The sequence below is a fragment of the Alternaria conjuncta genome, assembly GCF_024043145.1.
Source record: "Alternaria conjuncta strain BMP 0040 chromosome Unknown scaffold_18, whole genome shotgun sequence".
NCBI lineage: Eukaryota > Fungi > Ascomycota > Dothideomycetes > Pleosporales > Pleosporaceae > Alternaria > Alternaria conjuncta.
In genome coordinates, this window is record NW_026250107.1 from 325826 (window position 1) to 353379 (window position 27554).

General features: G+C 52.4%; 10 protein-coding genes across 10 annotated transcripts; 5 read left to right on the forward strand and 5 right to left on the reverse strand.

The window, feature by feature from the left end:
- Positions 1-341: 341 nt before the first annotated feature.
- Positions 342-1790, forward strand: J4E85_009697 (uncharacterized protein; the record flags this gene model as incomplete). The annotated part of the gene is made up of 3 exons (XM_051473915.1): positions 342-371; positions 451-710; positions 974-1790. 3 exons carry the CDS (start codon positions 342-344, stop codon positions 1788-1790), a joined length of 1107 nt encoding a protein of 368 aa, XP_051322319.1.
- A 1142-nt stretch (positions 1791-2932) lies between these two features.
- Positions 2933-4583, forward strand: J4E85_009698 (uncharacterized protein; the record flags this gene model as incomplete). The annotated part of the gene is made up of 2 exons (XM_051473916.1): positions 2933-4479; positions 4568-4583. 2 exons carry the CDS (start codon positions 2933-2935, stop codon positions 4581-4583), a joined length of 1563 nt encoding a protein of 520 aa, XP_051322320.1.
- A 538-nt stretch (positions 4584-5121) lies between these two features.
- J4E85_009699 (uncharacterized protein) lies at positions 5122-5602 on the reverse strand (the record flags this gene model as incomplete). Its single annotated transcript, XM_051473917.1, has 2 exons — positions 5122-5355; positions 5417-5602. The coding sequence occupies 2 exons, from the start codon at positions 5600-5602 to the stop codon at positions 5122-5124; spliced, it is 420 nt and encodes a 139-aa protein (XP_051322321.1).
- A 1373-nt stretch (positions 5603-6975) lies between these two features.
- On the reverse strand, positions 6976-8927 carry J4E85_009700 (uncharacterized protein; the record flags this gene model as incomplete). Its single annotated transcript, XM_051473918.1, has 3 exons — positions 6976-8131; positions 8179-8577; positions 8695-8927. 3 exons carry the CDS (start codon positions 8925-8927, stop codon positions 6976-6978), a joined length of 1788 nt encoding a protein of 595 aa, XP_051322322.1.
- A 621-nt stretch (positions 8928-9548) lies between these two features.
- On the reverse strand, positions 9549-10398 carry J4E85_009701 (uncharacterized protein; the record flags this gene model as incomplete). The annotated part of the gene is made up of 2 exons (XM_051473919.1): positions 9549-10294; positions 10350-10398. 2 exons carry the CDS (start codon positions 10396-10398, stop codon positions 9549-9551), a joined length of 795 nt encoding a protein of 264 aa, XP_051322323.1.
- A 3020-nt stretch (positions 10399-13418) lies between these two features.
- On the reverse strand, positions 13419-14838 carry J4E85_009702 (uncharacterized protein; the record flags this gene model as incomplete). The annotated part of the gene is made up of 2 exons (XM_051473920.1): positions 13419-14444; positions 14497-14838. The coding sequence occupies 2 exons, from the start codon at positions 14836-14838 to the stop codon at positions 13419-13421; spliced, it is 1368 nt and encodes a 455-aa protein (XP_051322324.1).
- A 364-nt stretch (positions 14839-15202) lies between these two features.
- Positions 15203-16264, forward strand: J4E85_009703 (uncharacterized protein; the record flags this gene model as incomplete). Its single annotated transcript, XM_051473921.1, has 3 exons — positions 15203-15238; positions 15289-16082; positions 16129-16264. The coding sequence occupies 3 exons, from the start codon at positions 15203-15205 to the stop codon at positions 16262-16264; spliced, it is 966 nt and encodes a 321-aa protein (XP_051322325.1).
- A 2185-nt stretch (positions 16265-18449) lies between these two features.
- Positions 18450-19593, forward strand: J4E85_009704 (uncharacterized protein; the record flags this gene model as incomplete). Its single annotated transcript, XM_051473922.1, has 2 exons — positions 18450-18900; positions 18959-19593. 2 exons carry the CDS (start codon positions 18450-18452, stop codon positions 19591-19593), a joined length of 1086 nt encoding a protein of 361 aa, XP_051322326.1.
- A 3905-nt stretch (positions 19594-23498) lies between these two features.
- J4E85_009705 (uncharacterized protein) lies at positions 23499-24636 on the reverse strand (the record flags this gene model as incomplete). Its single annotated transcript, XM_051473923.1, has 2 exons — positions 23499-23818; positions 23901-24636. 2 exons carry the CDS (start codon positions 24634-24636, stop codon positions 23499-23501), a joined length of 1056 nt encoding a protein of 351 aa, XP_051322327.1.
- A 1630-nt stretch (positions 24637-26266) lies between these two features.
- J4E85_009706 (uncharacterized protein) lies at positions 26267-26776 on the forward strand (the record flags this gene model as incomplete). The annotated part of the gene is made up of 2 exons (XM_051473924.1): positions 26267-26516; positions 26583-26776. The coding sequence occupies 2 exons, from the start codon at positions 26267-26269 to the stop codon at positions 26774-26776; spliced, it is 444 nt and encodes a 147-aa protein (XP_051322328.1).
- Positions 26777-27554: the final 778 nt, after the last annotated feature.

The window sequence follows — 27554 nt, forward strand, 5'->3', positions numbered from 1 at the left end:
CAGCGTAGTGTCGTGGGCCGTGTCACATGCGTGGCTGATCCTGATGACTCTCAACACGGAGCAATATTGTACATAGCTTAGCTCCTAAGAATCAAGCTGCAATGTCTTGTACGAAATCTGGGAGTGCATCAAATGCGACGGCATAATAAATGTAATGGGCGGTATGTGAAAAGGTGGATGTTGTGGTTCGGGCGGAAGTACCTGGGTAAGCCGGCAACCTACAAGCCGTTCTCAGGGGGTACCTGAGCGCCAAGAGCCTAGCACGCGCCGCCCCGCCCGCGGCGTTGGACGCGCCCACGCGTCGTTCCTCCACTCGACCTGCTCAACAAATGCACGCGACCATGTCGACCCTCCCGGTGCTGCCGGCAGATGTACATCTTCTGATATTGGATTATGTATGCGCGGGGACCCTGAGACACCTCCCATCGGCCGATGTGCTAAGTCCAGCAGATCCACTTGCCTTCGCACCTCCAGGCCCTATGTCTGACGTCGAAAGCGCTATGCGACCTCGCCAGGCCTCGACTGTATCGGAAGGTCACCATCAACGTACTCGATCCATCGGAAGTGGCACGCTTCGAGAATTGCATGGCCGCAGGTGCCGAGGCGCATCTTGACGCTACAAGGAGCTTGACGTTGATGGACAGCCTTCCCCCAGCAGAAGCTCCCGAGTTCCAGACCAAGCCGCATCGACGCTTCGACCGTGAAGGCAGGTTGACATCTGCTCAAAGTAGCGCGATAGAAGCGATACTAGACTATTTCCCTCCGGACTGCCTACAATCTTTTCGGTGCGTCCTCGATCTTCGGAATGCTGCACATGCCAGCCTGTGGCATGCTCTCGTCATAACCTCGCGGACTGTCATGTCAGAACTTTACTGAATTGTGATAGGTTCCTCTCGACCCTACCGTTGCCTTCGAATATAGCCCGCGAATTTTTCCTTCAACAAATGGGCACATTAAAACACGTACACCTAAGACTCGAGGACCTATTTCAATTACAATACCTCGACTGTGTGCGAACTGCGGACCTCTGGCTCCCCCATCCAGAAGAAACCTGGTCGGAATTGGAGGAAGAGAACTTTCTGGACTCCCTGGAGGACATCGGCAAGTATAACGATCTGGAGAGACTGTACCTTGGAACCAAGTTTGATAGGTATTCACACGATCTTAGCCGAAGACTCGCCGAAGCCTTTTCGTCTCTAGACGAATCGTATGGGCGCCTAGAGAAGCTTCGCCAACTTTCAATATCCGGAATCCCTCTCGGCATCGATACATACGGACTCAGCAAGATTATATCGTTTCCTCAGCTCACACATTTGACTCTTTGGGCATGTTCCTGCAGCCAAAGGTTCATCTCCAATTTGGTACATGAGCTTGGCGACCAGGACTTATCGTTGAAACATCTAGGACTGGAGCTAGTCGACGACGACGAGGTGGAAGACCCGGACGATGATACTCCCTACGAAGAGGACGATGACGCCGTCGAAGAGTTGATTAGCCGCTGTCCTGAATTGAAAAGTCTGTGTTTGCAGTGGAGTGATAGGGGGTGGATAGATTTCACGTTGGAGTCCTTCAAGCAAATTCTGGCGATTGTTGGACAGCAGCTTGTTGTTCTCTCGATACACATGTGGGACACTAGAGGGCGCTTAGATGACAGCGAACCACCATTTTGGGAAGAGATATCTCTAGCATGTCCAAACTTGGAACAACTCGCGTTCAATCTTAGCTCAGGTATAATGTTGAATTACAAAGGCGGGTTCGATCCAGACTTGGTAAGACTGTACAGTATCTGATTTCACGTTCCATCTCTAACATATATACAGTCACCCATCTGCAAATTGACCAAGCTACGCACCCTTCAACTTCGGGAAAGGTGGGGTCACGACTGCTGCAATTTCGGAGAGGAGAGTGACGATGTTTATGGAGACATCGAGCGCCAAGCTCATCTATTTGCAAAAGATTTCTTTGCGCATCTAGAAAACCAATCTAGCTGTCCATCCCTGGACACGCTCGTACTGGGCATGGAAAACCAGGTCACGAACAGCAAAGAATTACAGGTCAGAAATCGCGGAAAAGAGATGCCGCCCGCGCGTTGCTTCCGCCGAACACGCAAGATTCGTGATGATGAAAGCACGCGCAGCGAATCCCTTCCCATATCTTTGGCAGAGTTCCGAGCGACAAGTGACTACACAGAGGTTCTGGACTGGTACACCGGCTGTGAGTGTCTCTGTACGAACTGCGTGTGAAGATATACACTGACTTTATACACCAATGTTCAGGGCAGGGTGACTGCGACTGGATGTGGCGACTACCTGGCAGGTTCAACGATGATTAGTGTGGATTTATCTTCGACTGTGGGAGAGCCTCGCAACCGGTAGTCAACCTGAATTCAGTATGACTCAAGTATTACAAGAAGATGATGAAGGCTCTAACAACAGTGAGACTGAACCGAGCATTTCAGTGACCATAGTTCAGGCTCGTGTGAAGAGCATGTTCATTGGTGCAAGCGGGGGTAGGCTCGCGACTTTGGCATTCGCTAGCCTCAACCATGGTTTCCAAGGTTCGTGTCGAGACCCACGACTACCGTCCTCGTTTACGACCACTCCAAATTCATAGCGATTCCCTATCCGATTCGCATTCTCACCGAACCATGGTAAACATGAAAAAGCTTCAATACTTCGTTAGGGTTTGGAGCGAAGACCGGGACATGGTAACTACGGTACAGCATTGCGAGATTTGGCACACGAACTGCATAGCTCCACTGTGCTTGGACTGTACTTATTATAAAAGCATATGCAATCCCCTCAAATGTTTTCATTCCAAGCTTGTGTCTAGATTCAGATTTCGATACACTTTTAACATCACCAGTAAAGACTAAATCCGACTTACAGACAACAACAAAGCCTAGTTCGACAGAGACCTCCAGTTTTTCAAAATGCATCTGGTCCAGAGCATTTACCGCTCTGCATGGGCAACGTTCTGTCTCACCGGCTTAACCGCAGGTGTACCCATAGCACCGGCTGGCCACTTAACGGCACGACAACCCATCGAGCCAGATCTCCAAATCGACTTCAACGCCCTCCTCGACGGATCTTTAGGTAACCTACCCGCGATATGGATTACCACCCACAGTCTTCTTGCCGAGGCCGCGCCATCTTCAAACCTCACGGTTTCTTCTCGCGAAGATCGTACCGACAAGGAGAATGGCCTTGTCGCCGCTGCCTTCATCAGCTCCCTGCTGATTCCTGCTGCGACCGGCATCGCAGACAACGGCGTCACTGGGGGTCTTTGCAACGCTATCATAAATGGAGCAGGGGGCATGGCTGGCGCCGTTGTTGGTCAAGAGGCCGGCAAAACACTTTACCCACAAGGTAACGGCACCGATGGAAATGGCACATCGGCTCCAGAGATGGAGCAAGGCATTGTTCCTGGTGCGTTTATTGGTAGCGTCGTTACCAACAGTCTTGGAACTGCTCTGGCTAAGAGTATCTGCGACAAATTTCTCCCCGATGTTGAAGACGTCATAAAGGAGGCTGAAGCTGGAGTTGCGGGTCGGGTCGCTAACTCACTGAATCGCGGTCTCAAAGAAGTTTTGGTGAGCCAACTAGAAGACATGGGGGTCGAGACCGCGCGGGCAGTACAGTTTGCAAGTCAAATGGAAGAGACGATTCGCTTGGTCGACAGTACCGGCAGTCTGGCCACAGCTTTCGAATACCTCAATCGCGAACTCGCAACCAACACCGCAGAGCTGGCCGAAGCTGTAGGAGCCAAACTATTGAACAAGCCAGCAATCAGCAACCTCGTTCAACTAAGTCACAACACGCTCGCCAATCTACCAGTCGCAGGTGTAGACGGCATTGCGCTGTTGCCGTTCGACCCTGCTGCCGATCCCATAGGAATGATGGCTAAGTTCACCAACCATTACAGGAATACCATGGAGTTTGCCAAAACTCTAGGCGGGAAGATCAAAGAAGGCGCGAACCGCGTTTCCCCTGCTTTGGATACAGTGTCCCAGTCGGTTGAGTCAGCTATGCAAGGTGTCGACTCCATCATTCCGGGCACGGCAAACAGACTGATCAAGGATGCTACTGGTGCCGCCAGAAATATTCTGGACCATATCCCAAACCCCCTTCATAGTCTTCCGAACCCTTTCGACGCTCTATTCCACCATGGAGGTCATGGTAGCGGCCACAGTAGCGGCCACCATACTGCTCCCGGATCAACTCACGGCGGCAACGGCGAATCACACTGTGCTCAAGCCACGGTGACTATTACGACTACACTTTCGCCTGCTCCAACCCAGACGCCGAATCGAAACTTGGCTACTCCGACCCTGGGCTCGTGCACCTCGTACCAGGTCATTCCCACGTACACGACGTTTACACGACACGCGACTGCAGTGATTACGCAGATACAGACGGTACCTTCGTATGTCCAGGTCCCTCAGTACTTTGCAACCACTACCACGCAGACTGTGGCAAAGTATGTCCAGATCCCTCAGTACGTGCAAACGACTGTCACTCAGGTTGTGCAGACTACGCAGGTTGTGCAGACCACACAGGTGGTGCAGATCATGGAACACGTAACGCAGACTGCCACTCAAATTGTGCAAGTGCAAGCTGTTGCCACAGCGACGCCTGGATACAATTGGGCGAACGTGGAAGGGAGCATGCAAAGTTGGTGTTCTGTGGCTACCTTTCACTGTCGCGGTGGGCGCCCTCACAATCACGAGCTCTGTAATTCGGTCTGGAACTTGTGTGGTGGTTGCAGCATCTGGCCTGACCAGTGTGATTATGGGCATTGTGTGATGGGCTGTGCCTTAGCAGATATTAGCTAGAAAGCCTCTAGAAAACTAGTAGATAATATCTTTAGCTCTAGAATATCCAGCCGAGCTCTACAAAAATATCTTTTCAAAGTACATAGTCTGTATTCATCACGTTTGCAGTAGTCGTAGTATAGATAACAATAAAATGCTTCATTGCAAACATGAACACCAAGCTATGCGTACACCCTCATCCCACCCGTCGCAAACAAAATGCTCACACAAAACTTAAACAACAAACAAATGCTCCATCCAATGCATCCCTTCCTCATCCATCGCCATCATCTAACCATACCACCCATCTAAGCCTGAGCAGCCTCCAAAAGCTTCATGTGCTGCTCCGGGTGCGTCTTCTCGACGTTGTTCTTAGCAACCTTCTTCATCATGAAGTTGGCGTCAATGTCAATCTCCTCGCTGAGCTTGCCGCCAGTCACACGCCACTTGCCGCTGATGGTGAGGACACCAACGGGGGGCTTAGCGTTGACGAGGGAGTCGACACCCTCGGAGACGTTGGTGAGGGTGAGCTTGTAGGTTGTCTGTGGTGAGTCAGTGTCATGTTGAGGAAGAATAAAAGTGGAGAGGGAGGACTAGTCGTACCTGGCCAATGGGCTTCTTGTCGGTCACGGTGTAGGTAGCGCAAGTAGTCTTGTCGCCGGACTCGAAAGCGTAGCTGACGAGCGCTGGGCAGAGGGTCTTGATCATGAGATCGTGGTTGTGGAGAGCGGCAATGACGACAGCGGCATCGACACCGTTGAGGGGAGTGGAGATCTGGGAAGTAGGCATCTTGACTGATTCGTTGTTGTTTGAAGATTTGGTAGAGGATTAAAGGAACTGGCCGGCAGTAATAGTGAAGAGAAGTAGTCGGTAAGGCTGTGTTGAGGTGATGAGAAAAGTAGAAGCTTGCTGGATGATGATCTATCTCCATGGTGAAAGGCAGCAGAATATATACATCTCGCCCGCTTCCTCATTCCTTACCGGTCTTACTCGCGTCTGGAGACCCCTACTCTACTCTCCATGACCCTAACCCGTTGTCCAAAACGTCAAGACGCAGTCAAGATGCATGTCTTACACCCCTGACACGGCATGGCGTCCCTCACTCTACCCCAACATCCATACAGTTGTACAGCTTACCCACGCATGGCCTGTACTACGCCGACGATCATCCGTCCGCCCAATATCGAAATAGTAGCTACCGAAACGCGTCGTCTCCGTTTCCGAGCGCCGGGATAGGTAATGTCTGTGCGTTGGTGCGCTGGGTTGGGGATGGTGAGGTAGGACGATCCTCGTTAGCCGAGAGATGTCCACAGGGTTGAATCGTGGAGCTGTGACGCGGATACTCTGTGTCTGGCACGTTTGAAAGGAAAAGTGGTAGAGCGAGAGCTGGAAATAGCTGATCTGACAGTTTAGAAACATCTTTCGAGTCGCGTAGTGTCAAACAGAACTGTTTGCACACTGCTTGTCTACCTGTGACGTCTGTGTCCGCGCTGCTCGCTTTCGCAAACGAGGTCGTTCCTCAGCTGGAAACGCTATTGCGCAAGGCGCCTGCAACGCTCATTGACGCTGTCGATCATGTATAATGCTTACACGCAGATAAGAACACGAACTCCCACTCTCCGGATCTCCAAAGGCTCGGTCGCTGTTTCCCCGTGCAGTAATTGGGTGCTGGTCGCGAGCAGTGTCGGAGTGTTTCGCTGGTGGGTTCGCAGAATCGACGGGCGCCGCGGGTTGGGGAGCCGTGCTGCTCTAGCGCAAATCTTAAGTCAGCTCGCGTGGGTGTCGCTGTCGCCTCGTCTATTTTGAACCGGTTCACTCATCGTTCGTGCGAAAGGCAGTTACATGTTTGCTATTTTCGCGTTTATCGCGTTTCATTGCTTGCGCGGAGTGCGCATGTGTTCGCATGGCATCCAAGGGCCGTATACATTGGATGCAGCGCGGCCTCTCCGGAGCTCGGTCGAGGCAGGCTAGACTTCTCCGACATTGGCTCTGGTACGTGATGGAACGGTGGAGAACATTGAGTAGGCACGCTTGATGTTTTGCAACTTTGAAGATGAATTGATCGCCTGATGATGTACCATAACGCATACAACCTTGGAAATCCCCTGACCTTGATAGAAAACGCCTTCCTGTGCACCACAAATACAGAAACAACAGAATCGCTAAAGCTTCGACTCTACCACCGCATCCGTCTTGGCCCTTCCGCCTGCAAAGTTCACCCCTTCACTCGGCTCAACCGTCCCACTTTTGTTGATCAGCTGCAACTTCCTCAACCTCGATATTGGCTCATCGTCATCTCTATCCCTAACATAGAAAGCCCAGTCGGCCGTAGGATCAATCTCCGTTTGCGAGTATCCATTGCCTAGCCATGAGAACCTGTTGCCAGTGTATTTGACATCCCAGTCCTCTAGCCTCAGCTCCATGAGCGCCTCGATGTAGTGTAGAGTAGAGCCAGGCCAGAGCGCCGTCACAGGGCCGTCAGCGCCGAGCGATTTGTACCATGAGCGACATCCGTCGTTCCATACCGTACGCTTCATGTATTCGTCCTTGAAGGCGACGAAGTCATCGATGGCCTCAGCTCTCGGAGCAAATGTCGAGATGTTGTGTGTTTGGAAGCGATCGATGAGCTTGCACATGTAGTCTGCCTGCGCTTCGATAGCACTGAGCACTGGACCGTTACCAATGGGGCAATTGGGCCCAAGGAAGATGAGGTAGTTCGGGAAATCGGCGGCGGCGAGGCCAAAGTAGGAGCGTGGTTCTTTAGCCCAGGCATCTTGTAAGTTGGCACCGGAGGAGTTTATCACAGGGAAACGCGGCTTGAAGGATGTGTTGAACCCGGTGGCGCAGATGAGCACGTCGATGGGGTATTCGTTGCCGTCGTCGCATAGGCAGCCGCGTTCGGTGATGGAGTTGATCTCGCCGTAGACAGTTTGTACATTGGGTTTTCCCAGTGCTTCGAGATAGCCAACACCTGGTGTCAGTCTTCGGCACCCAACATGCCAGTTCGGGATCAAGCGCTCTTGTAGGTATTCGTTGTTAAGCTTTTCAGTCATCTGCTGGCGGAAGTAGGCTTCTGTCTCGGAGTTGACGTTTGTGTTCTTGAGAAAGATGCCGAATTGGCCGTTGAGGCCGCGTTCAATGTTCTTTCGGTATTCAACCAATGCGCCGGGCTTGGTTGCGAATTCGAGCTTTTCGCTATCGGTAAAGACGTGTTGTTCGAGGCCTTGGACTGGTGAGACCCATGTTGGTTCGCGGATGAAGGTTGTAACTTTCTTGACGTGCGGTTGGATGGTAGGGAGAACTTGGATGCCAGAGGAACTGAAGTGGTCAGTCGCGGAATCAAAGGTCAATCATAATACACTTACCCATTCCCAATCAAGCCCACATGGCGACCTTTAAGATCGACGTTGTCGTCCCAATTCGCAGTGTGTAGTAATGTGCCCTTGTATTTGTCCAAACCTGGAATGGCAGGCCATTGCCAGTTGTTCAAGATGCCGCCTGCATTGATCAAGATGTCGCAATGATCGTTGACGGTCTGGCCACTCTCCAGGTCTTTGACCTGCACATCATATCCGCCCCTTTGCTTGTTCCAAATTGCGCCAGCGACTTGGTGTTGCGTCTTGATGTATTTGCGTAGACCGTACTTGCGGGCGAAATCGTTGAAATAGGCGAAGATCTCTTTGGAGCTGGCGTATACAGCGGACCAGTCTAATTTGGGCTCGAATGACCACGTGTAGTTGTGGGAGGGAACATCGCATGCGCATCTAGAAGCGGATGTTAGCGAGGTTGGTCGACTGCGCCGCTTCGTTGCAGTCGCTTCGGTAGATCGCGGGGCGAAAGGTGCATCAAGCCCCGCAGCAATCAATATGATCTTCACCTACCCCGGATATCTGTTCTCGAACCATGTGCCCGAAACTTCGGAATTCTTCTCGTAAACTTGAAGGCTGTAATTTGTGAAGTGCTTTTGCAGTTTGTATGCCATCAGAAGTCCTGAAGCACCTGCGCCAATACACACGATGCGTACATGGCGTTGCGCATGGATGGGCCCACGCAACCGGTGCTGAGCATCAGTCTCTGGCGCAGCCGTTGATGGGACGATAAATCCGTCTGCCATTGTGAAGGGTAAATAACTAATGAGGAAGGCAAGTCGCAAGACAAAGTTGGAGCTGGATCTTAAGGCAACGCTGCGACCACTCCGAGGCCTTCACCGTTCTTAAACTTTGTTTGCGGCATGTTTGCGCCGCGACTGCTCAGTCATGGAGAGTCAGGTGCTGGCCAAATGACTCCACGTAGCGAGTCAATTTAGTGTACGCTGAGATCTGGGGTCACGCTAAGTGAGTTGGAGCAGGGTTGGGGTCTCGAGATATGGTGACGATTCGTGATGTGGGTAAACTGTTGAAGAGGCTATTCATGACTTTCCGTCTGGCAAAGCATTTCCGAACGTTGCACAGACGTAAAATCTGGGGCTTCGAGGTCGCGTAATCGTGATAGAGCCGATGGAAGGTCGATTAACCAATCGTACAAATGCTTGGGGCAGTCGAGATCCTTTTTCGGATACGGAGGTTGCGTCTCCCAATTTGCGGGGATCGGGGTGGAGCGATGGGGTGGAGAACCTCTACCGAGATGCGACCGATGTAATCAACATAATTGCCTATGTTTGACGAATTGACTATGTATCGTAGCAAGCGTGTAAAGGAAATGTCGAATTATCAAGGCGCTGGGCTAGTACAAAGGTTTAGACAATTGTGTATCCTCCGTCCGCGACTAATGTGGCGCCGATCATGTAGCTCGCCGCGTCTGAGTGTAAGAAGGCAATACAGTCGCCGATTTCCTCCATCTCCGAATAGCGGTGAACAGGGACCTTTTTCCTTTCAGTTTCCATCATTTCACCCTGACCCATGTGCTCTTGTACCAAAGGCGTCATTACATATCCCGGCGAAATTGCGTTGATCCGGATACCCTTGTGCGCGAAAGCGAGCGCATCTGACTTTGTAAGGCCAATAACAGCGTGCTTTGAGGTAGCGTATGCTGTGGCGGGAACGTTGAGCGGCGGTGCTACCAGACCATACATGGATGCGACGTTAACGATAGAACCTCGATATGACCGATATGAGTCCGAGAGCTTTTCCTGTTTGAGCATCTGTCGAATCTGTGCACGTTGGCATTGCCAAACAGCGATGGTGTTGATAGACATGACCTTCTCGAAGTCGTCTTTCGGGATCTGATCTGTCGTTTTGATCATGCCACCGATGCCGGCATTGTTCACAGCATAGTCTAGTCGTCCGAACTCCTTGACCGTCTTCTCTATACTGTCATCGACAGCTTTCTCGTTGGTGACATCGATCTCGAATGTCTTGATAGAACAGTCGGATGAGAGTTTACGGAGTTCGCTAACGGTTTTGATGAGGGGATTGCGATCCAGCAGGGCGAATGAGCGTACACCCTGTTTCGCAAGAGCGTATGCAGTGTATTGGCCAATGCCTAACGACATGTTAGCTCATTGCTTGTAACTGCTACACAGTCTGATCATGCATACCAGACCCAGCACCGGTAATGTATGCCACTCCTTTCAGTGTAAAAGCCATGTTCTTGGGTGCAGTGTATGAATTGCGAGCCCTTCCTGGGTATCCAGCTATCGAATGTCAGGTCCGCGGAACCTTGCTCGTGAACAATGTTGGTGCGACTGTTGCTATTAGCCCAATGTTACGATTCAAGAACTATCGGCGATGACCTGTGCCCTGCATATGCACCGTCAGGGGAAGTGTGGAAGGCTGATGCTGTAGAGGCGGTTCTTGGGCGGGGCTACGCTCTGCATCGGTTGCGGTTTTCCTGCTCGTGGAGGGAAACACAACCGAGTCATGTCTGCTCTACGATGCGAAGACCTTCTACGTTGCACCTGAGCTTGGTCGCATGCTGCGAGAATTGCAAGTCCAGCTCATGTAGGATGCGACCATTGTGTGGCAACACGACAAGATGCCAGGAAGGCACGATGGCCTCGATCGGTCGCCGTCAACCACCTTCAGCATGCTTGCCAAGACGGAGCCATTACTGCTAGAAGCCGTCGCGAGTACCGTTGCAAGGAAGCAAACGGGCGCTAATGGTGGTGAGCAGTGGTACAAGTCTTGCGAGGCGGATCGTGATGCACGGATGGCGTGTTGTTCTACGTCATCTGGGCACGTGTTTGCGTGTTCTAGCGCGGTTCCACGGTTTGCATCCTTCGCCACCACGGTTCAGGCCCTGCATCCACCCACACCCCTCCTCGCGATGCGCCGTCCGCCATGCCCCCCACACCTTACCGAATCGCGCAAACTTCGACCGAACTCAAGAAGCAACACAAGAAACATGGCCCTCGCCTCAACGAGCGCCAGCAGAAGCAGCTCGAACGCGACTTCGAACTAGAACAACGCGCCTCCCGCGCACGCGAAGCCGAAGAACGCCGCAAAGCAGCCAAGAAGAAGCGCGAAGAGAGGGAGGCCAAGGAGGAGAAGGCGAGGCAGCAGATTGGCGTTGGCCTTGCGACACAGCTGGTTGGATACAGTCACACACAGGCGCAGTTGAAGAATGGCATGGAGGCATTCCTGGGGCTGAAGAAGAAGAAAGACGAGGAGAAGCGCAAGAAGGACTTGGAGCTTACCAAAAAGATGGAGGAGATGGTTGAAGAGATTGAGAAGGAGCCATGGGACGACGACGATGAGGACCTGGGCCTCGAGCTGCCCAGCGCGAATGTGTCGTTTGGAGAACAATGGCCTGACGACGATCTCGACGACGATACGCTACTCGAAGCACACGATATGGTCATGTCGGATCCAGTAGAGGAGCCACAAGCTGTCGTGCTGCCACCTCCTGCGCCTGTCGCTCCGATCGAACCTGCCCCACCCGCCGCGCCGACCCCTTCCCCGAGACCAGTTGCTGTCAAAGACGACCGCGAGTTCGCCCGGACCCACGGCCCCATAAACAAGGCGATTGAGGCTGTCTTGGAGAAATTGCCTGAGCCTCTGCTCGAAATGCTGTCACAAGATCTTTCGCTCAAGACGCCAGACTGGGACCCGTCACTCGGGCTGTTGCATAAGCTAAATCCAGTGGGTCTGCCTCCACATCGACTGCGCATCAAAGTTGGCTGCGTTGTGATGCTGCTCCGGGATCTCAACACAAGCAGTCAACTGTCCAAGAGCCAGCACTTGCGAGTCCTCAGGTGCGAGAACGATCGACTGGAGTGCTTGGTTCTGGATGGGCAGCTGCAGGGAACTAAGACTTTCCTGACTCGGGTTCCGTTTATTGCAAAGTACAAGAATCTGGACCAGCATCCCTTTCAGCGGACGCAGTTTCCCATCCGTGTAGCCGTAGACTATACACCATCCAGCACGCCACGAGACACATCACAAACAGGGTTTAAGCTGCCCTCTATACCTGGTCGTGTGCCGCCTGCCGTTTCATTCAAGAAACCGATCCTTCCTGTTGTCAAAGCAAAGCCTCCTGCAAATAAGAATCCAGACTTTAAACTTCCTGGACTCCCAGCATCAAAATCAAGCTCTTCCGTCACAATCATACCTACATCAGTCGCGAAGCAAAGCCAGTACATATCACTACCACCCACTGACTGTTGGGATGACTTTCTCGAAAGTAGCACGCAGATCTCGCGAGAGCTGGCTTCAGAAGTAGTCCCGACGGTAGAAGAGCCAGTCAAACCCCCAGCGATCGTATCGCCTGCGTCTATTGATACGCTTCCCCCCATTTCGACCCAAGACTTCGACTTTTCTCTAGATGATCTCGATGAAGAGCCGGAAGAAAAGGAAACAAAATGCGGATCTGCTCCTATTGTACAGCATAATCTGCCTAGCATAGCTTCTGCGCCGCTCCAGGGACACTCAAATATTACTCGACCCTCACCACAGCCGACGTCTCTGCCTCTCGCCCCGCAGCTGACGAACCCGTTGATGCCTCACATGCGGATGAATAGCCTCCCAACACCCACCGAGTTCTCATCACGTCCTTCTGCGACTGCGAACTCGAGCAGACCATTATCATTGTCCAAGAAGGTAGCTGGCAAATGTGTCAACCCAGGTCCCTTTGCATCGGGACTTGAGGCTGAACTTGCTAAGCTCAGAGCTTCTCAGCTGCCCATGTCCATGTCTGGCCCTAATGCAAAGAGGAAAGCTTCGCCGATACTTTCGAAGAACCCAGTACCTCCAGTAAAGAGGCAGTGCGTACCAATAACTCACACGACGTCCCCTGCTGTGGTATCGGGACCAAGCGCGTCTTTTGAAGAGTTTTTCATGTCCACGCAGGAAGTAGCTTCATTCTTCGATGATGACGATAATATGAGCTTTGGATCGCCGCCCATCGCGGTATGATGACGAATTAGGATACGAAAAGATGAGAGACGTTGCTTATGGAGTTGGGGTCTTGGATTTGATACCCCTTTCGATTACTTTTGCTAGATGAATACATAGATACGCAGTTAATGAACCTCCATGTGCTCCGTGATGGCATTCCTCCGAAGGTTCATGGAACACGATACTTGAAGGTCACGAGTGCACATCCTGGGATAGGCATAGATATGGATATTATTGCTTTCGTTTGTACGCAGAATAAGCACATGCAGCTACTACAGAATACCCCAGAACTCTTCTGGCTCCAACCCCCATTTCTTACACAGCTCTCTATACCTCTCCGTGTACCCCTCCGCCCTCTTCCTAAACCCTTGCGCGGTCTTCATCTGATCTCTCCCAACTTGATGTCGATGAGCTGAATCGGGACCATCAGCCACCCTCACGAAACGAGCATACGTCCACAGCTCCGGTAATGGCGTATGTTGCGTCAAGCCCTGGCCGCCATATATCTGCATAGCCTCATCGATGACTTTGAGCAGCGCATTCGGCACCATGATCTTGCTCTGCGCAATGGCGTATTTGCCTGCCTTGTTACCTTGAAGATCCATGGTATCTGCCGCATTGAGCACAACAAGTCGCATAGCATCGATAGTCATGCGCATATCTGCTATGCGTTCGATGTTGCTGTCGAACTCGCCGATGAACTTGCCTCGTGGCTTCTTGCGCGGCTCCATGCAGCGGACGAGCGCGAGTTCGAAGGCACGTTCTGCCTGCCCAATTAAGCGCATGCAGTGGTGTATACGGCCTGGCCCCAGTCGCCCTTGCGCTATCTCGAACGCGCGACCAGGACCGAGGATGATGTTCTCGCGCGGCACACGCACGTTCTCGTAGATGTATTCGCCGTGTCCTTCGGGTGCCCAATCATAGCCCATGATGGTCAGGTTCCTCACTTGCTTCAGCCCGGGACTGTTCGCAGGTACTACCAGCGTTGTGTGTCTACTCCAGGCGTTCGCGTTCGTGGGATCTGAACAGCCCATCAAGATGAAGAGCTGCATCTCTGGGTTGTACTGGCAGTTGCCGTATAGCTTGCGTCCGTTTATGATGACTTCTTTGTCCGTGATTTCCATCTTTATGCCGACTTGGGTTGCGTCAGACGAGGCGACGTCGGGCTCGGTCATGCTGTATGCGGAGGACATGTCGCCGTTCATGAGGGGGTGAAGCCATTTCTTCTTCTGCTCCGGTGTGCAGTATTTGGCGAGGAGTTCGATGTTGCCGGTCTCGGGAGCATGGCAGTTCATTGTCTGGAGAGGTGTCAGAAGAAGTTCAGGGTGCTTCGAACCTGGACAAGTTTACCTGCGCTGCCCAGTACACTCTCCCCATAATCTCAGCGCAACACGAGTACTCCAGGTTGGTGAGGCCTGGACTCTCGACAAAGTGATTTGGTAGGAACAGATTCCATAATCCTTGCGCCTTTGCCTTCTTTCGTAGATCGTGGATGATGGCTGGTGTCTCCCATCGCGTCTTGCTCTCCTTGAGTTGGGCTTTGTAGATGCGCTCAGCTGGTATGCACTCGGTCTCGACCCAATCGTATACCTGCTGGATCTTCTCAATTGCGATGGGACGAAGTTTCGCTTTCACCCACGGCGGTATGCGCGAGAACGCTGGGCTGCTGTTGATGTCGATGTTCGAGACCATCTTGGAGATTCCTAGGTCATGAGTAATGCTGTGGAGGTAAGTGAAGATGATCGAACTCCAGAATCAAATGTCTACGCGTGCATATAGCAGACATGACTCGCCGCAGGGTCGATGCCGACGCGTCGCGATATGCAGGCCAGCCGAGGCGATGTTGTTTTGGCGGGGGAGCCGGATGTCTTTACGCGTGGGGAAGGCAAAGGCGACGAATGGGGAGCTTGGACCCCTGACGTCTTTCCGCGTAGACGTGAGTCGAGATGAGCAACACGACATGACGCCAACCGTTGTTGGAGGCGTCGGGCTTTATACAGCATGGCTTCCGAGATGGGGCAGTTGCTTCACTATTTACACATCAATCTAGGGCAACATGGCTAACGAGGGATTCGCGAAACCATGGTTGGAGGTATGTCGAGTGGATTTACATGCATCAGCTTGTTCTAATGGGTCGCGTAGTTCGAAGAAGAGTTCGGCGAGCGCATGCTCCTGAAGCCGCCGGTTTCGAATATGACTGAGCAATTCATGCGATACGGTGGCCTCATGGCTTCGAAATACACCTTCCCCGCGCCCGACCCTTCCGTGAAGACCGAGGACACAGTCACCGACGACGGGACCAAAGTGCGCATATACACACCTGATGGGTACACCGGTGGCAAGCCAGTGTGCATGTACTATCATGGTGGTGGCTGGGCTATGGGCGACGTCAACGGCGACGACCCATTCAGCAGAGCAATCTCAAAAGCCGGCGGCATAGTGGTTGTATCTGTTGAATATGGACTCGCACTGGACAACAAGCATCCCGGGTTGATGAATGAGTGCTACAAGGCTTTGGTGTGGGCGTTAGCAAATTCGAAGCGACTCAACACCGCTGAGGGTAGATACCTCACTGCGGGAGTCTCCGCCGGAGGCCAACTAGCTTTCGCAACTGCGCTGAGAGGCCAGGACGAGAAGTCGGGCGAACTTGTTGGTGTTGTTGGAATTATACCTGCGACTGTCCACCCAGATGGTGTTCCCGAGGCACTCCGGACTAGTTATACATCAATGGACGAGCATGATCAGCACACCATCAACACTTCGGGGGCGATGCGAGACTTTTGGGCTGCCTTCGGTGCACCACCAACAGATATATACGGATCGCCGCTCCTTCACCCAGGAACCAAACACCTGAAGAAGGTCTACCTGGCTGTTGCGGGCCAAGATACATTGAAAGATGACGGCATGCTTATGAAGCGTATGCTCGATGATGCGCAGTAGGTCTTCTGTTTCGTTGCTTTACTATTGCTGACGTGACTACAGGGTACCTGTCAAACTCGACTACTACGATGGCTATCCACATTTTTTCTTCGCCTGGCCTTCGCCCAAGCTCGATGAGCCGAGGAAGCAGTTCTATGGCGACTTGGCTGAGGGCGTCAAATTTGTGTTGTCGGAGTAGCTGTAGCTTGATCATACGCATTAAACCACCATTTGTTCAACTTTCAATGCATAGAAACAGCGTCTACAATTCGTCGAGGTTGATGCAGCTGCTTCCAAGGTACATCACGACAGGCTTTCTTCCTAGGTCTTTCGCATCCTACGGTACCAAGACAGAAGTAAACGACAGGCTCTGATCGCAACATGTCTCAGAGGCTATCGCCAAAGTATATTTATCAACCTGTTACATTCCTAGTCTCTTCTGGCTTGTTGTCTAGAAATATGCCCACAGCCGGCCCTTTATGCAACGTCCTCGTCACCTCTTTGAACCCAAAGTACGTTGTAGTGCTTGCATTTCTGGTTATCTTCGTAACCAGCTGCTGGCACCTTGAGGTTCGCGTCATGTCCCTCCGGTGCATCGACTTGGTAGTTGTGTTCATCGAATTCACCTAAGTTATCTGAACTATTAATCCACCACGCTGGACTCGTACGAGGCATGCAACGGCCGATGGTATCGATACGTGCTTCTCTCAAACACTTTCTCCATGAACCAGCCAGCTATCTCTTCCCGGTTGTACTGCCCTGCGAAATAGCGATAAGCTCTATTGCCTCGCCCCGCTTGCACGCTATCTCTCCTGTCAAGCGCAGCAGACTAGAGTATCTTGACATATGGTCCCGGGGAACGACTATCTTGGGCATATTAGTTAGAGGTTTCTAAGTCAAACTAGATTTGCATAACAGTTCAGGAACCCGAAATGCGATCTCCGATATGGTCGGTGGAGAATTTCCAGTGTGACTTCTGGAAGAAAACATGCGACAGCTACACGAGCCGACACGGGATTCAGTCGAATTGGCTTCGCTGATAAGTCAACTCGGGACCGTTGGACTGACACGCTCATTGACCGTTCATCCGATACGACCACTTGTCTGTCAAGTATTACTGATCTCGGGCAGGAGGTGGATATTCCCACTCGACAGTCTTGTGCAATCTTCCAAATCCTACAGGCTTGCCGAGACCCACGGCAGGGCCAAAGCTTCGGGGATCAACAAAGCACTGTCAATTACACCAGGCCCAAGATGGAAGTACCTAATCTTGGTATTGTCGTGGCGATCTGTGAATACTGGAGAAAGACGGCGTAAGACACCCGTGCAAGCGGATAAACTGTATTGTTGATGAGAAAGTTCCCGACCGTTGCAAGGGCATATCAAGTCTGCATAAAGACTGAGCCCTACCGAAGTGGACGTAGGAACTCGTTGAAGGATACTCGACATAGGTGCACATGTGGGGCCACAACGGCAGATCCGGGGCTCTTTTGTGGCTGGAGAACATCCAAGTCCCTGACAGCGCACTCACACTGCCAGCAGACCCATTCATCGAGGAAGGAAACGACGCGTCTGCTCAGTTTATGCCTTTTGGTATGTCCAGGCTCTCTTGCGCATCTCGACTGGGGTAAAGGTTTGTAGTGTACTCGCAATGCACAATGTCTTGACTTTTTCCTCGCTGCGATGGGCGTAGCGCCAGACTGGCACAAGTGGAGTTGTGAAACTTGATTGCATCCAACAAGCAAAGTGCATCTAGATTGTCGAATGTTTGGCATGAGGCACGGCAGCCCTCGAGGAGTCCACGGGTTCCGGTGAGAGCTAAGACATTTCGGGTTGGTCCAAGGGACGTGCACGAACTCTTATCTTAGACAAGCTCAGGGGTTCGTATATGGAGGATCGCTCAAGCATTGACACACACGCTAGCAAATTTCTTGGACCCTGCTTCATCCCATGAACTAAAAGTTAGCTTCAATGCAAACATCAACAGCAACGTCTCAGATGTCCCGGTGACCCATTTCGCAAAGATGGCAGAGTTTGACGGTACCTAGGTATTCATCAAGGGGACGTCCGGCACCTGGGCCATCCTCCAAAACCTCATGGTCAGCATCAATCTCAATAATACGACGTTTGTCCGCGCTCCTGCTAGCGCACGACCCGAGGTAGATAGCTCAGCCAAAAAGGGATCCAACTCGTATCCCTTTTCCGCCCGTTCGAGCCGACACGACGCCCAGTTCGGCAGAAATGCAAGATGAACGCTCCTATTAAACTGTTCCCCCGGAGCCAAGAAGACTTTCCTTCTCCTCACAGGTCTTTCAACCTCGCAATCCAACCATTACACTCGTTTTAAAAAAACCAATTAATACCACACTCTTTAATCTTTAATAATGTCTTCGATCATCCGCACCGTCTTCGCGCTCAGCGCTGCCGCCGCCGTCGCCGTCGCTCAAGACCCAAACTCCCCACCCCCCAAGCTCGACGCCCCCTGCGCCGATGCCGTTATCTTCATGGCCCGCGGTAACACTGCGCCGTACCATGACTACCGTACATTCCCCTTCGCCGACGCTACGTGCGCCAAGCTAAGGGCTGAGGGCAAGACTTGCGACTACATTGAGGTCGTGTTCCCGTACGGCGGCGACTACTGCAAACAAATTGGCGAGGGAGTCCGCAACGGTCTTGACCAGATCACTGCTTTCAACAAGAAGTGCCCGTGCACGCACCTCATCCTCAATGGCTTCTCTCAGGGTGCCTGGATCATGGGAGATGTCCTTGCTGGACCTGGTGGATGCTCGCAGATCACCACTGGTCTCGACCCTGCCGCGGCTCCTGGTAACGCTAGTAAGTATCCTTGACATGACACACTCGAACCTTGGACTGTGCTAACGTGGTAACTTAGTCGCTGCTGCTCTCCTCTGGGGCGATGTCAAGCACGAGGCTAACATGCCATACAACGTTCTCGACGGCTCTGATCTACAGAAGAATGGTCGCGACGCCACCTCTCTTGCGCGCCTGAACCGCTTCGCACCCGTCCTGCGCTCTTACTGCTCTAAGGGAGACCCGATCTGCGCCAACGGCGACGACGTCGAGAAGCACCTGAGCTACTTTGAGAAGTACACCGAAGACGCCTCGAACTGGGCCGTTGGAAAGCTCAATGCCGCCGCCCCTCTATGTGCCGCTCCCACACCTACGCCCAGCGCTTCTTCTTCTGCCGTCGCCTCGTCTGTTCGCGTTGCCGCTGTTGCATCTTCGAGTGCTGTTGCATCTTCGAGCGCTGCTGCTTCCTCGAGCGCTGCTGCTTCCTCCGGCGTTGCTGCTTCTTCCGGCGCTGCTGCTTCCTCTGGCGCTGCTGCTCCCTCTGGTGCTGCCGCTTACTCTGGCGCTGGTGGTTACCCTGGCGTTGCTGCTTCCTCCAGTGTCGCCGCTCTTCCCGCTCAGCCTACATCTCCAGTTTACGTTGCTCCTTTCACTGCTCCCATGTCATACAAGGCTATGTGCGTTCCCCGCATCACGATCAAGTATCACTACGTTTAAGAGTAAGAAGGACGGAAGATGTAGCGGAGTAGACGTAGTGTCAGAAGTAGATAGGTGTAGATCGATGAAGGCACTATGAAAAAGAATGACCGTCGTACTCGACGTCTGCCTGGACTTTTGGTTTTCGTGCGTGATGAGTGTGTTCCGTCTGCTCTGTCAGTGCGCTGTGAACTCTTGTAGAGCCCGATGGTCTAATCTACGAACGTCTAGCCTGGAACGTAAACGTTCCTGTGGGCCCCCTACACCCCCCGTATCTAGTTCACTACATAAATCTGGACAACACTATCTACTGGAGATCCCTCATCCTGCGAAGCTCTAGCAAGTCCGCTGTCATATCTGGTGTATCCTGGCGCTGAAAGTCCTGCACGAGACCGCTATTTATGTTAGGTGTGACGTCTGGGCTCTTGGTGTTGAACCTACATAGGTATCTAGGATGGTATGGCTACTCACGCAACTAAAGGCACGTAAAACTGACACACTTATTCCTATACATGGAATAGTATATATCATGCACATGGCTAATATACCAATCTGCGCGAACTGAGTGCATAGTGGTGTTGAGGATGTAGAGAGGCGAGCTTGGTTTCGGAGTAGCCGTAGCTTGATCATGCGCATTCAATCATTTATATGCATCCTTTCATGCCATTGCGAGAGAGTAGCTTCCAGTCCGCTGTCACCAAAGTCGTCATTACACCTAGATGCTCTGCAGATCCCAAGCAACAGCAAATGTCTGCTCTTTCCACTCTTTGGTAAAAGCTTGCGCTTTGACGATAATCACAGCCGTTGAGCCAGGAACATCATCCCAAATGATCTTCTCAACTGTATCTGCGGTAGAGGAGAACAATAAGTCAGCGTTCCAGATCATTTGAACATCTTTCCGCTGTGTAATGAGGTATGCTAACTTACTTTCGCAGTCGAATCCCTGGTCGCCGTCTGCCATGTTTCCATGACGTTCAATGACATCATCTCCCACGCCAGCACGAACAATGAGATTCATGTCATTTTGCACCAGCGCACCAGGCGGTTCCGGATAGGTCATCGTCACAGTCAAGCGCGTGCGAGCACCCGTCGAGGGAATGGCCAACGGCGGGCTCTGCCACGTCTTGTCCAACTCTGAGGTGACTCGCAGCATAGGCGCGTCTTGAACATGAGTATGTTCGCTTTCGTATTCTGTGTTGCCTTGCCAGCCGTCAACGAAAGAAAGCTGTTGCACCATCCTGAGGGAGGCTGCGACGTTTACGCGCCCAAAGCCTTGCGCGTAGTCGTAAGGCAATGCTTTCCTACTCTGGGCTCCGCCGCTGTGCAGCACTGCGCCGTTGACCAACAAAGCTTTGATCAAAGCCGCGCTGATGTTTTCTTTTCCAACGCCCTGTAGTGCTTCACGAAGCAATGCAACGCAGCCCGAGACCAGAGGCGTGGCCATACTTGTGCCTGACAGAAACATCCAATCAGAATCATCTGAATTCCCATTCGCGGCACGACGGCGATCCCCTAGTGGTAGCGCGCGAGACGCGGCGGAAAGAATCGCGACGCCCGGTGCAACGATGTCGGGTTTAATCCTCCCCACCGTGGCTTCATTGTTCGCATTGCGTGCAGGTAGCGTGGGTCCACGTGAGCTGAAGATGGCCACGGAAGTGACATCGGAGCCGTGCTTGAAGCCATGCGTGTATCTATGGCCGTCGTTGTCTCGCGTTGTTCCTGTAGCACCGACGGTGATGCAATTCTTTGCAGCTCCATTGCCCCCTATCTGGCTCGCGCCCGCGTTCTTGACTGCGGCGTCATTTCCGGCTGCCACGAGAATACAGAAATCCAGGTTGTCGCGCATGAACCGGTCGATGTCGGTCGCGTCGGCTGTGTATCCAAACTGTCCTGTCGTCGGGCTCCATATAGGGCCCCAAGAATTGTTATGGATCCGAGCCCCGAGTTTATACGCTTCTGAGTAAAGAACGGACGTTTCGGCTGGTACCTTGAGACTCCACTTGCGTAAGCTGGTGTGCCATTGAGACATGGCCTGTACAACTATCCTCGCGTTCGGCGCAGTGCCTTTCATCGGTACTTCAACCTTTTCGGCGTTCTTGTAGACCCCATTACCGCAGATCGAAGCGCAGACATGTGTACCGTGACCCACGGGGTCATTGGGAGTAGCAGTACCTGGAACCATACCGATGACTTGCACGACACGATCCGAAAAGGCAGGATGAACCTTGATGTCTTCTGTGTCCGCCGCCATGCCCTGGTCAAATCCTGAGTCGGCCACGCAGACAATTTGCCCGGTACCTTGGTATGCGATCGAAGCACTCTGAATAGCGAGCGCATCAAATAGAACGGCGCGCGCCTGGTCATTGAACATGGCATACTGCCGGACCTCCTCGATCCTGTTGACGCTGTCCAAAGCGGCGAGTGCCGCGAGTTTGTCCTGGTGAACAGTGACTCTGATCTTGCGCTCCAGGATCTCGAGGTCTCCAACGGGCACTTCAGCCGCTCGCGCAACATACGGAGCCAATTGCTCCGACGTCACGTTGGGATTCTCATGAAGAATTAGATCGACCTCATAGTCCTGTTGGTCGTGTTCGCCCTCGACCATTTCCTTCAATGAGATGGTTGTTTTGAGTTCTGGATGATAACTGAGATTGTAACCATTAGCTTCGTCACTACCAATATATGCTCCACAGGACGTGGTTCTTACATGTCCGCTGTCACGACGAACGGCAATAGCCGTAGGGCCTGCAAATTGTCCGGCTCATATCGACAAAGAAATGTCTTCTCGGCGACATATTCTTGGATCTCAACATGATGGTCTGCCAAAACCGCCTTCTCATCAACAGAGAGGACACGATCAACTTGCACAAGTATGAAATTCGAATCCTTTGCATCGGGTGCAGATCTCACTTCTCCCTGATCGTTTGCATTAATCGTCCACCTCTCGCCTGTTGATCCGATCGGTACGATTGTGTTGCCATTGACGGTGATGGACGCCATAATGCCGCTCTAGGTTGAGAAAAGTCTTGGGGATAGTACGTTCACAATTTTCAAAGGTAGTCTGATATGAGGGTCAAGAGCACAGCACCGGTATGAGTATGCCGAACATTCTATAGACCCTGTACGTTGTGGTCTGCACCTTTTCCAGCCATTGAGCACATAGGAAGCCCACACTTCGTGATCTTCCGCCCAGAGCTCTACACAGCCAGCCACAAGCGACGCGGTGGCCTAGGAAGAGCTGGAGCCGCGAAGCTATTGATGCTCTAGACCGTAAGTGAGAGCGAGGCAGCGGACCTCCCCGGCCGCTCAGCCAGCCAAGCACGACGCCACAAGCTAGCGAAGGCTACATGTGGAGCTAGGACGCAGTTAAGCGACCCTGCAGAAGACGCAGGGTGAGAGGACCGTAGGAATTCGAGCAAGAAAGTTGGCCAGGTCAGCGCCCGAAGTACGACCATGTAAGGTTTTCGTATTCCAGCGCTGATGGAGGCGTACAGATGTGCTGAATACGGGCATCTTGCGTGTTCTATTCGACGGCCGAAGTACGGTCATCAGACTAGGCCAGCTCTTTTGCTCGAATTCCTGCATGATCAATTGGATTATGGGTAGCTCGCGGTCATACGCGCACACGAAACTGAGCCAAATGTAGCCGACCATGGATTGTTCATACAAACCTCTGGTAGCAAGCCATGGCAGAGCCTACTCATCAGAAGACATGTAGGCCTATCTCTCTTTGTTGCAGAGGGCTCAACAATACATCTATGCCGCAGATGACGCAGAATATACGCAGGCAGAAATTCACGATCAGGATGTTTAAGTTTCAACTTTATACCGATCTATCCTACTTCTCCTACTGTATAGTAACGCACGCTAGGAGAAACATACAAGCTTAGTGCAATCTCAACTTGGCATGCGTTGCCACATTGCGTCTAAGGCCACACTCGCGTATCTGCATCCGTGACTTCTTGTGAGAGGGAGAACACAACCTCATCCAAGTACGTTCTCACCCCTGTTTCCCACGTCTTGCCCGACTTTTTTAGCTCGATCAGTCCTCGACACTTCTCGACGGCATCGCGACAGCCAATCATGCTGTTGAACTGGTCCAAGTTGGCCAGATTTGTGGGATCGGGGATTGGGGTGTTGGCGTGATCGTACAGCCCGTGATGGTCGTCGTCTTGTCCACTGTAGACGTGGAAGTTCTCGATTGGGCCCCATTTGTCGACGACGCCGGGTTGAAATTGGAGGGGATCTGCCACGGTGGTATCGTCAGATGGTTTCGATCAACTATGTCACCATGTGATGGAAGAAAGAGAGCCTGCGTTGCAACTTACCGTCGGAGATCTTCGCTTCATGGTTCAGCAACGTGCGTCTCGTGTGTCCCAGAGCGTAGGAATCTTGTATGATATGGAACATACTGCCTAAGGCTCGACGTGGTATGTCCAAGGCTTCGAATGCCGACTCGCCAGATAGCAGATAGCGCAGCGTCCCCCAGTTGGCGGGCAGCGAGAAGTTAGGACAGAACTCGGCCATATCGGTCTTGCTGATGACTGTATCTGGGGTAATCCCTTCCTCTCCATTGGCGAGTTTCCAAAGGACGCCGAGCCATTTCATCAATTTTCCTTTGGTCTCCTCTGGGTTCTCTCCAAGCTTGGAAGCCATACAGTGTAGGAACTGGAGATCGCCGTAGTGGGAGCGCCCGGTCGGGTTTTGCATCTTGTCTGATTTGTCTTGTTCCCATTCGTATTCCCCTGTCTTGAAATAGTAGCCCCACATCATTCCTGTCGAGTAGGTGTGGTTTGCGTCGGCGTAGTCGTCAAAGAGTAGACAAGCGGGATCATCGTTCCACACCACTCCCCGAATGTACTCCCAGTCGGCGTTACTGGCACTTTCTAATGTAGTCCCTGGAGCGACGTTGAATCCTGTACTGACCAGGGCAGCCAGAGTGATAGACTCGTGAAGAGGAGAATGTAAGCTACCTCCCAGCCCACCCGCGACCGCGAAGTTTAGTCCATATTCTTTGCTCGCCGCCAAATGTTGTGCGTCCTCGGTATGGGACTCGGAAGCCATTGTAATGATGATTGCGAGTGTAGCTCACGACAGTGTTGAAAAATCTTGATACTGACCGGGGGACCGCAGTCTCCCCTTGTTTTACCTGATGAGACTTCCAAACCCAAGATTGATCTAGACCAGCGATCTGTATCGTACGCGAACGATCTCAGCTTAGCCATACACGAGCCCCGTATCATCTCGAAGCTGAAGGATGCAAACTGCATCTAGGAGAAGCTGTATGAGTAGAAGTGTCGCCTGACCTTGCTAGACACAACGGTCAGCTCCCCGGTGTTGTGTCTAGATGCTAGATGTACACCTCTACGACCGCCACAACCTCTTTTTCAGTAGCTTCTAGCTTCACAATGAATTCTCACTGCATACGTCCGACATTTGTGGCGCGCGGTGGAAAGCTGAGACCAGCCGCATTTTCACGCCGCATCATTGCCTAGGTAAAGTGTCAACGCAGTTCAGGCGACGAACTAACATACTTCTAGTCGAATGCGTCTAATGAGCGACAGATCGAGCCTCGTTTAGGCCTTCGGAGACGAAGCTAACGTATCCATGGACGGAAACGTAGGATAGGTGGAGTACGGCTGGCGGTCGCTTGACCTCATGAGGTATGCACTGAGGCGGACCGATTCCGTGTGACCAAGTGCGCATGAAGGGTATGCAGGTGGGTGATATGAACTGAAAATAGGCGAAACTTCCGCAAGTTCGCTATGGATTGATGTAGATAGCATCAGGGCCTGTGGTGTGCAGTAGTTGTGGCTTTCCGAATGTCACGCCGAGTGGGCGCAATGCAAAGCCGCTGCGTGTTTGTCGGTCTCGATCAGCACCCGACTAGGGCAGGATTGTACCTATGCAGACTCGCAATCTCCAGTGCTTTGTTATTGATCAACTTGTCGCAACATCAATAGAGTGCGCCTTTGACGCAGACTCGGACCTGGTCACAGTGTCGCAAGCGGGACATTGCATCGTGAAGGCGCTGACCAAGGTTTGGTAGCGACCTCGGGATGCCCGTTCTCCACCTGGGCGCCGCTCCGGCCGCGCCCGCCCCCGCACAAATAACATGCGCACCAACGGTGGGAGCCATATTTCTGACGCTGGAAGGTGCGCCATCCCTGGAACACTCATAGCAGCTAAAATCAGAAACCATATTAAGCTCGGCAATCCCAAAAGAGTTGTGGCATTACCTAGGCACGCAAGGGCTACCACGCCTAGAACGTCACGCGTAACTTGCGCCAATGAGAAGGTTCCAGATAGCAGCAAGTTCAAGCCAAACAGCCCTGATGTAGCTGAGGCCGAGCAGACCACGCAGCAGGGCCACAGCTGGAACTACCATGAACTTTGCGCCATGGACATGGTGGCGCAGCTGAAGCTCAGCTGTGAGTTCTCGATCTCTTGTCCTTGCTATGGATTTCCTGCTCCATGGCTAGCCGTGTCGGTGCTGTAGTTGCTGCAGCTACCGGGAATGCAGAATGCTCCTGTATCGTACTCAACATCATCGGATGGCGAAGTAAGAATATGATATTTGACATAAAAGGCTCTCCGCCCTCCGCTGTTCCTTCTCTGACACAGCATCCAGCCGTAGTTTCCTCAAGACACCATCATCCACAACCAGCTTTACCAGAGTTTCTGATCTCTCGCCATGTCCGAACAAAAGGAGCAAACCCTCAAAGCCCCCGAAGGTGACTTCCAGGAATGGACCGAGAAGACTTCCAAGAGCGGGAAAACGTTCTTCACCAGAGACGTCGATGAAAAGGGCAACACAACCGAGAAGCCAGCAGACGGGCCTGACCACGACGTTGACTCTCACGGCCCTCCCTTCGACAATGAGCCATGCTACTGGAAGGCAGACACCGAGGGTATGACAACCACCGACTTCGCCAACAAGACAGGTATGTATAGCAGCAGTGCTGCATGGTACGCGTGAGCTAGTTCATGTAACTGACACTTGCGAAAAGGCATCACCTGGTACAAGCTCAAGAACACCATCGGAGCAACTTACCAGTTGACCATCAACACGAACTCGACCTACGACTACACGTTCCACACGAAGCCTGATAGCTATGGATTGGATGTGTATCAGACTTGGACGACTCATGAAGTCACGTACACGACCTGGGACCCTACCGTGACCTCGGTCAGTGGCAGTTAGATAGCTTCCATTCTGCGGGACAGCTTCCATCGGTATCATTACGGATGCAGACCTAGTGGCTTGTAATTAGCAGTAGCGAATGGACATGTCATCGTTCAAATCTATCCGTGAATGTACATGGCCTCCAACGTGCTTGAAGCTCGTGCAACATCTCACAACTCCATTGACACTCAGTACCATTAGTCACAACACTGTGCTCGATGTTAGTGCAGGTATAAGCGTGATGTTCGACCACAGCTCTAGGTGTCAGGTTTTCTTGGTCAGCACTCGACGTCATAATAAGTGAAATTGTCAAAACTGGTACATACGACCATAGGACACTGAGAATTAGGCTTCCCGTCCGCTCAGCCATATACAAGCAGTGTACCGGCAGATTAGTAGTTAGGTGGGTGACCACTAGCGAATCCCCGCTGTTGTATGTTTTTTGCCCATGCCTTCTTTTTGCCACCCACCATCCCGCGCCGCAACCACCATCAGCACATGTAGTGTGTCATCTTTTTTTTTTGCCTCTCTAGTGTAAGTCACCCTAGACGCACGGCGTAGAATGCAAGACGAAGTCGCGCGAAGTTAGTCGAGCTAGACGCCTGGACCCCGCTTCTTTCTTCCCCGCGCGCCACGCACCCAGCATCCTTCAAGCTTCACCTCTAGCCAAACGTTCTCAGCCCGCGCGCCATGTCGGCCACCTTTTTCCGTATGAACGGCTTAGCTAGGCCAAGTCAGCAACGGTGCCCTCATGATGTCGGGATGACTCGCAGCACAATCCCTGCAGTCTTTCCTG